This window comes from Carlito syrichta, unplaced genomic scaffold (genome assembly GCF_000164805.1).
Source record: "Carlito syrichta isolate Samal-C Ts95f unplaced genomic scaffold, Tarsius_syrichta-2.0.1 Scaffold303195, whole genome shotgun sequence".
Classification (NCBI taxonomy): Eukaryota; Metazoa; Chordata; class Mammalia; order Primates; family Tarsiidae; genus Carlito; species Carlito syrichta.
This window is the reverse complement of record NW_007247291.1, coordinates 510,108-526,506: the sequence shown is the minus strand read 5'-3', so window position 1 is coordinate 526,506 and position 16,399 is coordinate 510,108. Positions and strand designations below refer to the sequence as shown.

At 42.1% G+C, this 16,399-nt stretch overlaps 1 protein-coding gene across 2 annotated transcripts; it reads left to right on the top strand.

The window, feature by feature from the left end:
- Positions 1-431: 431 nt before the first annotated feature.
- VEZF1 (vascular endothelial zinc finger 1) lies at positions 432-13,226 on the top strand. 2 transcript variants are annotated; one of them, XM_021712341.1, is made up of 5 exons: positions 432-1,133; positions 2,521-2,584; positions 4,231-4,414; positions 5,926-6,078; positions 9,829-13,226. In XM_021712341.1, exons 1-5 carry the CDS (start codon positions 874-876, stop codon positions 10,254-10,256), a joined length of 1,089 nt encoding a protein of 362 aa, XP_021568016.1. In that variant the 5' UTR covers positions 432-873; the 3' UTR covers positions 10,257-13,226. The 2 variants fall into 2 exon arrangements, with proteins under 2 accessions (XP_021568016.1, XP_021568015.1); XM_021712340.1 differs by having other exon boundaries at positions 438-1,133; positions 4,213-4,414.
- The last annotated feature ends 3,173 nt before the right edge of the window (positions 13,227-16,399 follow it).

The following is a 16,399-nucleotide window of genomic DNA, read 5'->3' as shown; positions in this document are numbered from 1 at the left end:
AATAGATGATTATACCATTGTATATATATATATGAGAGCATGTATTTGTGTGTTGCTGCGGTAAGGTACTGTCAAATACTTAATAAACAAGTAATTTTTTTGACAAGTTTTTTAAACGTGGTCTTGGCACTGACCAACTAATACAGACTGATTTCATCAGTTGGTATGACCCTTATGAACCACTTAGTGTGTAGTTTAGTCAGCTGTTTAAAAGCAAGATCACTGTCAGCAACTTAGTTGCAAGAGTTTTGTCTGCACAGTGATTTTTCAGTGTTTTGTAGTGGGTGGTTTAAGACTAACTAGGTGGTTGCTGTATTTCTGTTGCAGGGAGTAGCTTATAGGCTCTTTGTTTCTTCTGGTCTCTGTTGTCTGAGCATGTTGGGTTTTGAAGGTCATTATGAGAGCCTGAGTTTCTGAAGTATAAATGTTTGGTTTTAGGCCCATGAAGCTTCCCATCACCAACAGCAGGCAGCCCAGAACAGCTTGCTGCCCCTCCTGAGCTCTGCTGTGGAGCCCCCTGATCAGAAACCATTGCTTCCAATACCAATCACTCAGAAACCTCAGGCTGCACCAGAAACATTAAAGGATGCCATTGGAATTAAAAAAGAAAAACCCAAAACTTCATTTGTGTGCACTTACTGCAGTAAAGCTTTCAGGGACAGCTATCACCTGAGGCGCCACGAATCCTGCCACACAGGGATCAAGTTGGTGTCCCGGCCAAAGAAAACCCCCACCACGGTGGTTCCCCTTATCTCTACCATCGCTGGGGACAGCAGCCGAACTTCGTTGGTCTCCACTATTGCAGGCATCTTGTCAACAGTCACTACATCTTCCTCGGGCACCAACCCCAGTAGCAGTGCCAGTACCACAGCTATGCCCGTGACCCAGTCTGTCAAGAAACCCAGTAAGCCTGTCAAGAAGAACCATGCTTGTGAGATGTGTGGGAAGGCCTTCCGAGATGTGTACCATCTCAATCGGCACAAGCTGTCCCATTCAGATGAGAAGCCCTTCGAGTGTCCTATTTGTAATCAGCGCTTCAAGAGGAAGGATCGAATGACTTACCATGTGAGGTCTCATGAAGGAGGCATCACCAAACCCTATACTTGCAGTGTTTGTGGGAAAGGCTTCTCGAGGTACTGCATTTTGCTTTGCTTTGCTTCATTATGGTATCGTTGAACTTCAGTCTTGACTCTGTGTAATCTAGAAGGTTTATGTGAGAATAGATGTAGGCAGGCCTGTGTTATTAGAAGAGATTGATGACGGATAAGTATTATGCTTCCAGGTCTAACTCCAGTTTGGTGTGGTTGTCAGGTGGTGACATAGTGATTAACCTATTACTTCATTTAAGAAGTGCCGTGGTGCACTCAGGCCTTTATTTGGTACAAGAATACTTACCACTGCAAAACCACCAATTTCCAATTCATTTGGGAATTAGACATGAGGTTCACAGCACAAATCAAAGAAACTTATTTCCTGGAAGTTAGTATGACCTTGGATACTCTTAATATAACTTTTTTTTTACTATTATTATTATTATTATTATTATTATTATTTTGAGTTGGAGTCTCACTCTGTCACCCAGGCTGGAGTACAGTGGCACACTGCTCATGGCCACCACAGCTTCAACCTGCTGGGCTCAGGTGAACTCTTCTGCATCAGCCTTCTTAGTAGCAGGAACTACAGGCATGCGCCACCATGCTTGGACAATTTTTTGATTTATTGTAGAGTTGAGGTCTCGCCAAGTTGCCCAGGCTGATCTTGAACCTGTGGGCTCAGGCAGTCCTCTCACCTCGGCCTTCCAATGTGCTGGGATTTTAGGCATGAGCCACCATGCCAGGCCCTTAATATAACTTTTAAATGTTCTTCCATTTTTCTGTGGGCTCCAACATTTCACTGATTTTCATTTTTTAAAGCTTTTAGAGTTCATGTAATAGGAGCTGTTTCTGGTGAGTGTCAGGACTAAAACTTTAGGTATTTTGTAATTGTAAAAACTCAAGGTCTGGCTCGGTGGCTCAGCCTGTAGTCCCAGCACTTTGGGAGGCCGAGGTGAGTGGATTGCGTGAGCCCGTGGGTTTGAGACCCGCCTGGGCGACTTGACGAGACCTCATCTCTACAATAAATCAAAAATTAGCCGGGCGTGGTAGCACAGGCTTGTAGTTCCAGCTACTTGGAAGGCTGAGGCGGAAGGATCGCCGGAGCCCAGCAGGTCGAGGCTGCGGTGGCCGGGAGCGGCCATTGCACTCCAGTCTGGGTGACAGAGTGAGACTCCAACTCAAAAAAAAAAGAATCAAGACCTAATACATTTGATGTTGACTGGGAGAGAAAATGGACAGATAGAGGACTAAGTCTTTTGTTTATGGTAAGAGAGGTAAGGAGGCTTGCACTGGGGGAAGGGGTTGGTAATTCTGCTGGTTTTCTTTAAAATGCCTCCCCCTTCTGCCAAGCATGTAAGCATCACATAAGTAACATTTCTCTATGTGTGTTCTATTACATCTTCTGTTGAAACTCTCTCTTTCACAGGCCTGACCACTTAAGCTGTCACGTAAAACATGTCCATTCAACAGAAAGACCCTTCAAATGCCAAGTAAGAGTTAAAATGACTTATCATTAGTGTAGCACTTAATGCACATTATCGAGAAGGTCTGAGCCAGTCAAATCTCACCATTCTTGAATAGTCTTAGAAATCACTGACTTTTAGCCGGGTGTGGTGGCACACACCTGTAGTCCCAGCTATTTGGGAGGCTGAGACGGAAGGATCACTTAAGCCCAGGAGGTAGAGGCTACAGTGAGCCATGATCACACCACTGCACTCCAGCCTGGGAGACAGAGTGAGACCTTGACTCTAAAAAATAAGTAATAAAAAATAGCAGCTGCCCCATAAATATGTACAATTACAATGTGTCAATAAAAAATAGCAGCTGCCATTTAAAAAAAAATTACTGACTTGAGTAAATATGGCCCATTTGCATTCTGGCTTTATAAAATATAAATGACAGCTTCTATCTCTGTAAGGCAAGATCATTTAAAAATTTAAGTGCTGGCCGGGCTCGGTGGCTCAGCCTGTAATCCCGCGCCTTTGGGAGGCTGAGGTGAGTGGATTGCCTTAGCCCACGGGTTCGAGACCCGCCTGGGCAGCGAGACCTCATCTCTACAATAAATCAAAAAATCAGCCGGACGTGGTAGTGCACGTCTGTAGTTCCAGCTACTTGGAAGGCTGAGGCGGAAGGATCGCCGGAGCCCAGCAGGTCAAGGCTGCGGTGGCCGGGAGTGGCCACTGCACTCCAGTCTGGGCGACAGAGTGAGACTCCAACTCAAAAAAAAAAAAAAAAAATTTAAGTGCTTTCTTTTTGTTAAGCTATATTTCCCTTTCCCTAGGCAACAGCATTTTTTGTTACAAGAGAAAAATGTATAGTCTTGCAAAGGTCATTGTGTAATTGAAATGAATAAAAGAATAAAAGGTTTTAAATTAATTTCTGGTTTGACAGTTGAAAACGTTTTAACTGTAATAGGAAGAAATATGAATATTTCTCCCAAATGTTAGCACTTTACTAGATTTTTTCTGCTGTTACCAAATTGGAGCATTTTCTAGTTGTTTGAGACTCTAATCAGGTTAATGATTTTATTTGTCATCAGTAATAACGAAATGGTTAAGACTTTTGCTAAATCAAAGAACTGTTTTAGGCATCAGTAATTCTAGTTTGTTGCTAGAAGTCATTTAGTGCTCCTTTCAGTTAAGCTTGTTAATGACTGATTTTATTAAGTAAATGATATGAATTCTAAGATCTAATTAGAAGAAGGAAGCTAGTGTCACGGAGTGAGTGCCTGCTATGTGTACCAGACTTTTAATCCACTGGTAATTTTGTGAGATAGGTATTATTATCCCCATTTTACAGATGAAGAACAACAAATTCAGATAGATTAACTAACTTGTTTAGCATTACACTGTGTAGCAAATTGTGGAGCTCAAGTTAAATCCAGTTTTAACTGACTCTAAAGCTTACATCCTTTTGATGCTCTGTGTTGGTGTATTTTCTTCCTCCAAAATGGAAGGGTCTAAAATGTATCAAGTATTTTATTTTGATTATGATTCTAGGTAATATATGCAATTAAAATTCAACTAGCTTTGTCAGCTTGCTGACGTGGGTAGGGTAATGCATAGAATATAACATACATTAAAATGAGTAGAACAGGATAGTCTATATTTAAAAAAAGTTTTCCTCCCTCATGCAGACATGCACTGCTGCCTTTGCCACCAAAGACAGACTGCGGACACACATGGTGCGCCATGAAGGCAAGGTATCGTGTAACATCTGTGGGAAGCTCCTGAGTGCAGCATACATCACCAGCCACTTAAAGACGCATGGGCAGAGCCAAAGCATCAACTGTAACACATGTAAACAAGGCATCAGTAAAAGTAGGTGATGTTTCAAATTTTACTCCTTTTGCATTTCAGATTGGTGAAATCTGGATGTTTTTGTAATGCTATCAAAGGGATTTTCACTATGGTTTCAGGATTGTGTTAATGTTCATCTTACATGTTTACTCCTGTTACCAAAGTGCAAACAGGCAACAGTGGAGAGAGTATATGAATGTCAGAACTGTGTGCTTTATGTGCATATATGCAAACAGCATCGATAAACTCTCCACTGATTTTGCTTTCAATCCTGTGCTTGTCTACTAATAATATCCATATTAGAAGAGCAAAATTTCCCCATAGCTATTTTTCAGTGCATCTCATCTTCTATATGGTTTGAATAAAAAGCTCTAGTGTGTTCAAATTGAGACAACAGAAGCCACACTGGGAAGCTACAGCTTATGCTAGGCGATTCTAATTGTTTTTATTTAAAGTTAGGAAGATTCTCAAGTCTCAGTATCTCCTAACTCCTGGTTGTATTAATAAGATAAAAACAGTATTAATAAGTTTGCTTTTCAAACCCATATCTGCAGATAAATATGTTATCATGTCTACTTGAAGGTTTAAATGTTTTGCTTGCCTTAAATTGAATAGTTGAACATAGACTATTCCAGAGACTTATGGATAAAATTTAATACTTGCATTTGCCCAGGCTCTTTCTTCTAAGATTGTCCTAACCACTAGAAGAAAGCATTTTTCTAATCCTGTATTCTATTACATATGTACTTTATGCACAGAAACATCAAATTCTCAAAAAATAGGTGGCCACAAATGAGTGGGAAAGAAAGCTTAATATGTTTTAATCTCATCCAGTTTTGCTTCTTTGTAAGAACACTGGATTTATTACCTAGCATGTTGTACTTTAACTTTTCAAAGATTTGCTTTTAGTATACATCATTGTGGTCAGATAAAAAATATATTAGATATTTTGATGAACATTGATAAGTCCATATTAATATTAACAAACTTCCTTTTTGAAGGAGTTGCACTCTGTCACCCAGGCTAGAGTGCAGTGGCACCATGAAAACTACCAAGCCTCGACCTGCTGGCTCAGGCGATCCTTCCACCTAAGCCTTCCAAGTAGCTGGGACTACAGGGGTGTACCACCACATCTGGTTGTTTTTTTTTTTTAATTGTAGAGACGAGGTCTTGCCATGTTGCCCAGGCTGTTCTTGAGCTCCTAGGCTCAGACAGTCCTCTTTTCTTGACTCCCAAAACGCTGGGATTACAGTCCTGAGCCACCGTGCCTGGCCAAACTTCCATTTTTAAAGACACTTTTTAATATAGCGAAAAATTGTTTCTTTCATTTATATTGATTTTTCCCTAGTTCTCTAGATTTTTTAATCAGTTAATTTATTTTGACCAATGTAGATACAAGCAGGAAAAAGATGCATTTATTAAGAGCTATCAGGTTGCATGGTAAAGATCACAGAGGCATGAGGAGTCGGTTTTGAAAAAATGGCCACACTTTTTCATGGTAAACACAGTGTTCTGGTTTGTCTTTGGAATAGCTTGTATGAGTGAGGAGACTAGCAACCAGAAGCAGCAGCAGCAGCAGCAGCAGCAACAACAGCAGCAGCAGCAGCAGCATGTGACAAGCTGGCCAGGGAAGCAGGTAGAGACACTGAGACTGTGGGAAGAAGCTGTCAAGGCAAGGAAGAAAGGTAAGATGAAGCTTCTAGTTTTCCAAGTATGGCTAGAGAAGTGTTTTCATGTAGTATGCCAAGTGATCACAGTGGAGAAGCCACAGGTTAGGGAATCTAGCTTAATGGAAACATAAATACTGTATGCTGGGAAATATCAGCTTTAGCCATTGCCAACAAAGTGTCTGGTAAGTTTTTATTACTAGGAAATAAAAGTTCTTAGTACCTTTTATCATGTTCTTTCTTTTAACTTACTTTTGTTACAAATTTGGAGTCAAATTTGGCTCTTTTCTGTGCTGAGTTTCACTTTTATATTCATTTTGATATCAACCTCCATGCATTATGGGCTCCTTTTTTTTCCTTCCTAAAACATTCCCACTTTTAGAGGTGAATGAAATACCCATGTATACATTAATTCAATTTTGTACAAGTGTGCTGTTTTGCTCTTTACATTGTATTACTTATTACTTGTTTCAGGCTCTGTAGTGCTGATGTCCATTTCTCTTGGTCTCACCCTTAATCTCCTTCTGTTGCTGTGACCAACTTTAGCTTAGTATGTCTATACTTCTGCTGTTGGGATCTTTACTGTAATTGTTACAAAAATTGAGACTGGTTTGCTTTTCTCTCATGTATATCTTATAAAGAATCAGTTGGAGTATCCGTTTTCAATGCCCTTTTCAACTTACTAGTTACAGGCTTGGCTTCTGGACTACTGTGCAGCCATTTCAAGTAAATTGTTTTGTCATTGTGCCACTAGGCACAGGACAAATTTTGTAAATTCCTTCTTTCCTCCTCTACCACTGCCATGTCCTACTCTTTTTTTGTTTGTTTGTTTGTTTTTGTTTTCTTTGAGTTGGAGTCTCACTCTGTCACCCAGATTGGAGTGCAGTGGCCGCTACCGGCCACCGCAGTCTTGACCTGCTGGGCTCCAGCGATCCTTCTGCCTCAGCCTTCCGAGTAGCCAGAATTACAGGCATGTGCTACCACGCCCGGCTGATTTTTTGATATATTGTGGAGATGAGGTCTCACTGCCCAGGCGGGTCTCGAACCCGCAGGCTCAGGCAATCCACTCACCTCAGCCTCCCAAAGGCGCGGGATTACAGGCTGAGCCACCGGGCCCAGCTAGTCCTACTCTTTTTAAATGATAAGGAATCTTTACATAGAGGCTCCTCCATCTGTAATTCCTTTGCTGTATAGTTTCTTCTGTCTTTTGCCTTCATGTAGTGTGGGTATTCCCTTCCTTAGACCCCTTCTAAACGTCCTGTGCTTGGATAAAGATAAAAGAAATAGCATCCTTTTTTATATATCTACTGGCATTGGAGGAAAAGAGTGCAGCAATCCAGATGGACTTTCCACCCTTCCTCAGGGGCTGCATGTTCCTGTCTTCCAAATGAAGATTTGCCATTATTTTAATATAGTGTTTCGTGGTAGAAGAGTGGAGTGGGGAGGGGGGTGCTGGTGGTGTGGAACAAAAAAGTGCAGTGTTATGATTATTGGATGGTGGGTTGAAAGTATATGATGAAGGGTATTTTACTTAGATGAGGAGTAGTAAACATGTTTAAGTCATAGTAAAGGGACACTGTTAGATTAAAAAGAAAACATGGAAGAGGAGCCGGAATGGGGAGGGTGCAGCACACAAGAGAGTGAGACTCCTCTGGGAAAGCAGGAGGAGAGTATCCTTAGCAAGGCTATCAGCACCTCAGAGATGTGTTGGTTTTCTCTCATTTTGTCTGCACTCCTCTATTTGGTATTGTATTTCAGTTTGCTTGCACAATAAGACTTAATTGTTTGGCTCATCTTCTGACCTCCATGAAACAAAATGCTGTTGTATTCTGATTCATAGTAGCTTGAATCTCTCTGGAAATGACCTAATGTTAGGAACCTCTATATTCATGTTAGTAAATGTCACATTTCAAGGGAGAGGAGACTCCTGACTTGAAAACCTAAACTTGAATCAGTTATGTTCCCTTAACTATTAGGCCTAAGTAAGGCAATACAGGTTCCCTAACACGGTTAACAATCATATCATCACCTAGTAAGCTTTTTAAAAATATTCATTTCCCAAGTTCCATCTAAATTTCACTATTGACTTTTCTGGGAATCCATTTTTTAAAAAAAATCCCTAGATAGATGACTTTTATCTTAGCCAGATTTGAGAATCCCTAATATGGAGTATGGAATATGCCAGTTACACTGTATTGATCAAGGAGGGGCTGTCTGACTCAGAGTTCCACTTGAGATGATCTGACCTGTGTGTGAATCATGTGCAGACCTCTGTTTTTAGTTTTAAGCATTTCTCCGTTTGGACAGCCACATCACAGCCAATCCACCTGTCTCCTTACTGCCATTTTCTGGCACACCAGAGGTAGTGCTGAATTTGTTGAGGGGGTGGGTTGGGGGGGGTGTCATCTTGGAGGGAAGTTTTCTTTAAGAAGTGTCAGCCAGGCACCATGGCTCACACCTATAATCCCAGCACTTAGGGAGGCCGAGGTGAGAGGATTGCCTGGGCCCACGGGTTCAAGACCAGCTTGGGCAACTTGGCGAGACCTCATCTCTACAATGAGTCAAAAAATTAGCTGGGCATGGTGGCACGTGCCTGTAGTTCCAGCTGCTGGGAAGGCTGAGGTGGAAGGATCGCCTGAGCCCAGCAAGTAGAGGTTGCGGTAGCCATGGGCATGCCACTGCACTCCAGCCTGGGTGACAGTGTGACTCCAACTCAAAAAAAAATAAAGAAGTGCCTCAGTTTTGCTGGATAATAAGGACCAAGGTTCCCCAAAACAGTGCAGGGTCTTCTTGCCTGGTTAGTTCTTGATGTGCTTGGTATATGTCATATGTGCAGTTAAGTGACGATAATAGGCATAAAGTAGGTGAGAATATCAACATCAGAAAGAGAAGAGGAAATGGGAGTGAAGAGAACATGAAACCTCCTGAGGAGTTTTTTTGTTTTTTTTTTTTTGAGTAGGAGTCTCACTCTGTCACCCAGGGCTCAGACAATCCTCTCGCCTCCATCTCCCAAAGTGGTGGGATTATAGGCGTGAACCACCATGCCTGGCCCTTTTTTCTTAAGTAACATAACCAGAAACAACAGGATTATTTAATTGGAATGATATTCCTAAATAAACATGATACTAAATAGCTTGTTTATCATTCCCTAATTGTGTGTTTTAAAAACCTTAACAGAATGTGGCTTCATGTCTAAGAAGAATTGAGCATAGGTATCTTTGAGTAAGCACATCTCTGTCTGCTGGTTACAGTGTCCTTTTATGAGAAGATTTTTCTGATTATCTGTTATTGTGTAACCATTGGCCCAGCTCTGTGTAAACAAGCACTTTTGCCAGGCCTGCTAGTGGTTGGCTCTTCTCAGGAAAAGTCTTTAGAACTCAGAGGAACTATGTGAAGTAGTAGTGAGAGCATTTAGCCCTTCTTGGTATGTCTGCCCCCCAGAGTGCCTTGCAGAAGTTAACTGATCCTCTCAGTATCACTGTGAAGTAGATAAGTAAATCTGAACTTGAAACTAAAAGTGCAAGGCTAACCTAGTTGCCCAAGCCCTTGCAGGAGGTATAGCATCAGAAAGGTAATTCGCACAATGGGATCCCTGGCCCCCAGACTTGAGCTCAGATGGACTCTCCCTTCCTGTTGACCACTTAGTAGAAAACTGTAATTTGATTTATTAAATGTTTGTCCTTTTTAATGAAAATAAATTGATTCAGAAATTGTGAATTTCGCTTACTGTTTTGAAAATCTAAAGTCCCTTTTGTCTTCTTATTTTAGAAGCTGCTAACCTGTGCCAAACCTCCACGGCTGCTACGACACCTGTGACTCTCACTACTCCATTCAATATAACATCCTCTGTGTCGTCTGGGACTATGTCAAACCCAGTCACAGTGGCAGCTGCAATGAGCATGAGAAGTCCAGTAAATGTTTCAAGTGCAGTTAACATAACCAGCCCAATGAACATAGGGCATCCTGTAACTATAACCAGTCCATTATCCATGACCTCTCCTTTGACACTCACTACCCCAGTCAACCTCCCCACCCCAGTCACTGCCCCAGTGAATATAGCACACCCTGTCACAATCACATCTCCAATGAATCTCCCCACTCCTATGACATTAGCCGCCCCTCTCAACATAGCAATGAGGCCTGTAGAGAGCATGCCTTTCTTGCCCCAAGCTTTGCCGACATCACCGCCTTGGTAAACAGTATTATAAAATCAAAATATGGGTTAAAGGAAATATTTACCAGCAACTTAACTTTTAGTTGATTAAAGCAAAAAGTAAACCATGAAATTGGGAATTTTACTACATTAGTTAATAAGAGTGTAGTAGCATTTTCCACCAATTTGGCTGGGATTGTTCAAAGTAGGGTGTGTATGTAACTTATCACTGGACCACTTTAGTTTAATCAGAAATTCCTTTTAGCTGACAGCATTGCTTAAAAAGAATAGTAGTTGGCAAGATGGAATGCCAGAATTAAAATCAATCATGAAAAAGCAAAACCCATTTCAAAACAAAAAAAAGCAGCATTACTGTTTCTAATCCCAAGAAATCACTTTATTCTAAACACTAGCAGAACTACTTTCCCTATACAAGGTGGATGACTGATTTTAACCTGAAATTCTAAATCCACAGATTGAGAGCTAGTGTCGAATTGTCTGTGTTTATTGTTTTTATGAGGAAATACATGCATTGTCATAATAAAATGCATTTCAGAGAATATGCATTTTACCTTTGGGAATATGTTAATTTCAGGCAGCATTCCCTATGGGAAAGGTGATACCAGCTCTGATATGCAAAGCATATGATAATTTATCATTCTAACTTCAACATATAATAGGGATTGTGACCTGATATTTGGAGATGTAAATATTGCTCAGCATATTAATCCTGATGGAATATAGCACTGTAGTTGACTTTTTTAAAAAACTAAAAAAAAAACAAAAAAAACAAAAAACACAAAAGATACAAATTGTGTTTTGGTAAGAAAAGGCCGCAACTGACAGGAGAAGTCAAGTGTGCGGACAGGCAGGCTCCTAACAAACAGGCCAATGGGACTCCTGTTGCGGAGCCAAGGAGTACTTTGGAACCGTTCAAATATATTGCTTTAAATTGGAAGACGCTGGAGGCACTGGGATGTGACATGCCCCTCTCTCTCCCAATCAGAGCCTGTTGATCTTTCAACAGGGACAGATGTGTTAGTTGCTCACTAGAGTTTATGTCTTATATTAAATTGTATACAGTTTTTATTCTAACCACTAACTAGGTAGTATGCCCCTTCAGAACAAGCAGAGTGTATCTTTTTTTAATTTCTCCTTCCGTTTCTTAATCAAGTATTGTGCAGATTTGTTCAGCTTTGTAAATATGGACATCACTTTTTCTTTTTCTTTGAGAAAACACTTGTATCAGCTTTGTGGTGTTTTCAGGGAGACAGCTGTCTGCACTCCCTGTGGAAATCCAGCAATGATTGTGCACGTTAAGACATGTGCTTTTTATTTCTTAGCAGGATGTTTTATCTCTGTACATAAAGTAGAAACCAAAAGCTAGGGAAACAGATACTCTTTACTCCATCATGCCACACATTCATGTTTTTAAAACATTGTGTTTAAAAAAAAAGTTATCTAAAACCAAGACGCTGTGAGTTTTTTTTTTAAGTTGCAATATGTTTTTGGTTTTTAAAATTTTTTAATCATTGCAATTAAGAGAAGTGGAAATTCATTGTGTTAATCTTGCAGAATGTTTGCAGGACTGACTATCAAACTGGATGACTTCTGTTTATACCCCACTGTGTCAGTTCAAGCATCATAATACCTTGCATCTGAGGCAGACTTCCTACATCAGGGACAGGTATCTGTGTGTCATTATACAAAACAGTTCTAGGGGGTTGAACTACATAGTAAAAAATAAAATAAATAGTACTTAGTGTAAAATAATTTTATAAATGATCTTTTGTACTTTAGGACATTAAATTGTACAACTTTTGTATATATAAAAGCTTAGGAACTTTCTGTTTAGCAGGAAGGCAACACATTCCTACACTTTTAATGTATATGTTTGTTATAATGTCCATGTAAACATGCCCTATGTTTGTGCCTTTTAATTAGTTTGTCTCAATAAACAAAATGTAGAGAAAAATATGTAGCTATGACTTTGTTACAACTGTTCTTATCCACAGTACAAAAAATGGTTTGTTTTTAATATGTAGAGCATTATGTGTGGACTACTGGAAGGTCTTGTGAAAGGAAGGCCCAAGAATGGCCCTGCTGAAGCCTGGATTGGGAGGGCAGTGACCACATTTGGAGGAAGCCCACAATTCCTGGCATGCAGACCCAAGACTGGGTCCTGGCTCTGCTTGCTGCGACCTGTCATCTCTCTTTGTTGGGCTGACAGTCACAATCCTCCACGATTCAGACAGCCCAGGCTTCCTCCACAGTGGTCCAAGGAGCAGTCCTCAGTAGGGACAGGTGTGGGCCCTACCCTCAGGCTAGAATGTGGTGTCAGAACCCTGAAAGTATTAGTTCTTAAAAAAAAAAAAAAAAGATATATACTAGAAATGATTGTTTTATCAATTCATTGTATAATAAACAAGAGTGAGACTTCATTGTATGACTTCAGTTAAAATGCTATTTTGTATGCATTCTTTATTCACTTACGAAGCTTGTCTGCAATAATAAAGCCACGTCGTGTCTTCTTTTGGGAGGGAGAGTGTTGATGGCAGGATGGGGGTGAGAGCGGGCCACTGAGAAAGGGGGCTGTATAGGCTGTGTGGTGAAATTCTCCTGTGTCTTGGAACTGGAATTGAATTTTGATGCTGATGAACTGATTCAACCAGGTGTTGAAGGCACGACGGTCACCGCTCTACAAAAATGCAGAATCTGTTTTTCCCTTCTGGTTGTCGCCTGGTTGAGACCTTCCCCTTGATCAGATTGGCAGCTAAACAGTTGTATTAGATAATCCTCAAATCTGACATCCAGCCTGTTACGCTGTGGGGCTCGCTGCTTGGCCTGCATTTGCCTTTTATTGTGTATCCATTTCCCTCCTACGGTGTGCTCCTAAATGAAGGTTTCTATGTAAGCAGATGATTTTACCTGTCAATACCAGCACTGTATTACTAACATGCAAAATACTGCAGATTTATTTTGACAAATTAAAGTTAACCGGTCACAAATGTTATGATGGATTGCTTAATACCGCAGAAGCTTCATCAATTCACTCAGATGATGGAGAAGTGTTTGCAGTACTGCTTTTTCAGGTGTGCATGTCTCAGTACTTGCCTGGAGAGAGGAAGGGACCAGAGTCTGTACCACGGGTAAGGGTACCAGACTGACTGCGGGAGGGGAAGTACCCCTACCAAGTAGCTCGGGTGAGGCCCAGGAAGCCAGTCAGTCCTTGGGCAGTGACCACAGGCTTACGCCACTGTCCTCCCCAAAAGAGAAGATGGGATTAGAACATTTCTTCTCATGCTCAAGAATTCACTTCACTTGAAAGGGGTTTTGAGCTGGGCCCCTTACCCATTTGTTTTCAACTAGAGTTGTCAGATGTCCACTGAAGACCAGCAATGTGCCAGGCACTGTTAGGCACTAAGGGGCTTGTAAAGGTGATTAAGACATGATTGTTGCTTCCTTGGGGCTAAGGAAGATATGCCAAGTACCCAAGTGACTGTATCTACAGACAGCAAGTCAGGTTGAATCTGACACTTCATGCAATGAAAAAGTTTTGGATATCTTCTGTTTTATATAAAACAGAGGCATTCCAAACTTACTGTGATAATTTCTTTAGTCTCTGTTAATTCAGTGAGTACAGCTGGGAGATAAAGGCTCCTTGCGTTATTTTTGTCTTGAGAACAAGGGAAGTGTTATTTCACTGAGGCGCTTGTTAATCTTCCCAATCTCAGCTGTCCAGGTGTCTCTACTCTTCTCCAGGGACTCTGTAGTTTGGTTCTTTCTGGAGAGACCTGGGTTCCGGGCGTAGAGGGGATAGTGGTATTTAGTGTCCTCAAAGAACATCAGACAAAAAGGTCATCTGTTCATGGGATAGTAATTCCTTTCCCCTCCCTACCCTAATAAATCTGGCCCTCAGTCCTGCACCCTCTCCATTTTCTCCTTACAGAGTCTTATAGCCTGAAAGAACACCATGTGTCCCCTGTTTGGGCCTATAAATCTCTCTCACAGCTGTCCTGACATTGGCAGAGTACTGGATAATCTCCCCTGCCATGTAAAAGTGGGGGGCTGGCAGGTCAGTGTGCGATGATTCAGGGCAGAACACTGACTGTTCCTGCATGAATCCAGACTCTAGCTCCTCTTGGCTGCCATGTCTGGGCAATCCAAAGCCCATTTAGTTCCCAAGAAAGGGATGGAGGGTCAGGGGCTTCACTTTGGATCTTTGTGCAATTTAGCCTCTCCTTAGACCTGCCCACTGGGTTAGTTAGCCTTCCTCTCAACAAAGTAGGAACTTGGCCCAGATCTTGGCCCTGGACCATGAGGGTCGAGTACACATCACTTTACAAAACTGTCCTGTCATGCTAAGGGAAGGGATTTTTATACTTCAGACTCTGTATCACCACTGACATGCATCATCATCATCATTTCAGAAGTTTTCTTCATCCTAATGATCTCAAGCTGACATTCTACCTCCTCCCAACACCTCAATATTTCTTTGACAAGTGCAAAAAATAAGAACTTACAGTCACTACTCTTATTAGAGTGACTCCCTTGTTATGTATGTACCTGCTAACCATGCATGAAGAATTCTCTGGGGTGTTTTTATAAATTCTCATTGTTTATGAAGATTTCTCAAAGTGAGGTCCACCCGCACTTGGCTGTGTCAGAAGCTAAAGATGGACATTTGAGGAAAGCATTTTGTTCTGCCAGTGAGCTACTCCTTTGGCAGCTAGAGAGGACAAGGAGACCAAGGTGACTGAAGGGACATGCCCCTCCAGTGACTGGCCCAGCAGCCTTGTCTGGCAGTCAGTACTGTGGCTGGGCAGGGGCAGGCATGCCACTTCTAGAGGCTGCCCGTGGAGAAGAGAGCCAGCCTCAGAGACTGGAATGGGAAGCTAGGTCTGTCCATCATAGGCAGCCGGGGGTCACTAGAATCTCACAATCCCTAGGGAGTCAGTCAGATTCAGAGATCTGACTTGAAGGAGCCCGGATCCTCAAGGCCTTTGCCTGTGAGTCAAGAAGTTCCCACCTTTTTTAGTGGGGGGAAAAGAGCCAGAGAGAATTCAGTCTTGCATGTGTGTACAGGAAGGGGAAAGGGAGTCTTGGAGGTTAGGAAAAGGCTAAGGAATGGAAAAAGAAAGAGATTTTGGAGAAAATGTCCTTGTGCTACCTGTGGCATCACTCCCTCCTGAGCATCCTCTCCAGGGCCTGCTCTGAGCTGGACACGATTACTCAGAGGAACTGGAGTCAGGCTGCTAGTCCAAGCCATAATTTCAGCTTTAGTTGATAGGCAGAAAAGAAAACATGCTTTTGTCAGCCAGATCAAGGGCAAAAAGAAGTAGCTGAGGATACAGGCAAGATTCAAGTGATTAGGAGGGAATCCCTGCAGTGGGGACCAGTTAGCTGCATCTTGCTGGAGGAGATGGGGGTCCACTCTTTCCTGGAATCCCAGAGCTCTGTCCCAAGAGAGCAGGCCCTGATTCTAGGGTGGCCCTGTCAACAGGGAAGTTCTATTACTTTGTCAAAACCAGAGGCTCTGTGGCTATCGGATCTGGGAGAAAGAAAAATGGAGGGCATGGGGGCTTCTTTGGGAAGAGAGAGAGGAAGGAGACAGTCATCGTTCATGCTATTCCCTGGGTCTAGAATGTCCTTCCCACAGACAACCCTTTGTCATATTTTGCCCACTGTGAACCCTAGACAGCCAGCAAAACCCTCTTTTAAAGTTGCTCCCTCTGAAACTTTCCCCTGTAACTTTAGGCAATTAGTTTGTTCCTTGGTATAACAGGAGAAGCTGAAAGATATCAAACAAAGAGTAGAGGCAGTGTCGCATCCCCAGAAGGGAGGCAAGTTTCTAAACTGGACTGTAGGTCTAAGAGTTTTGCCACATTTCTAAATCTCTGATTCCAAATTAGCGGGGCTATGGCAGCCTGTGGGGTTTTTGCTGATTTGACCCTGTACCAATGGATTCTTATGTCCAGGAGGCCTGAAACACAACAAGGAGTCAAGTGCCAAGGCCAGAGACAGGAGCAAGCAGCAAGGTGAGTGAGGAGGCCCCTAGAGGATCCTAAGCACAGAGAGATTTGGCATAAGGGATGGCTGGGAGGTGCGGTAGAACAGGGCTGTGATCAAGAGCAGAGGCCGGGAATCTCACAGGCCTGGGTGTAAATTCCAGCTGTGTCACTCGGA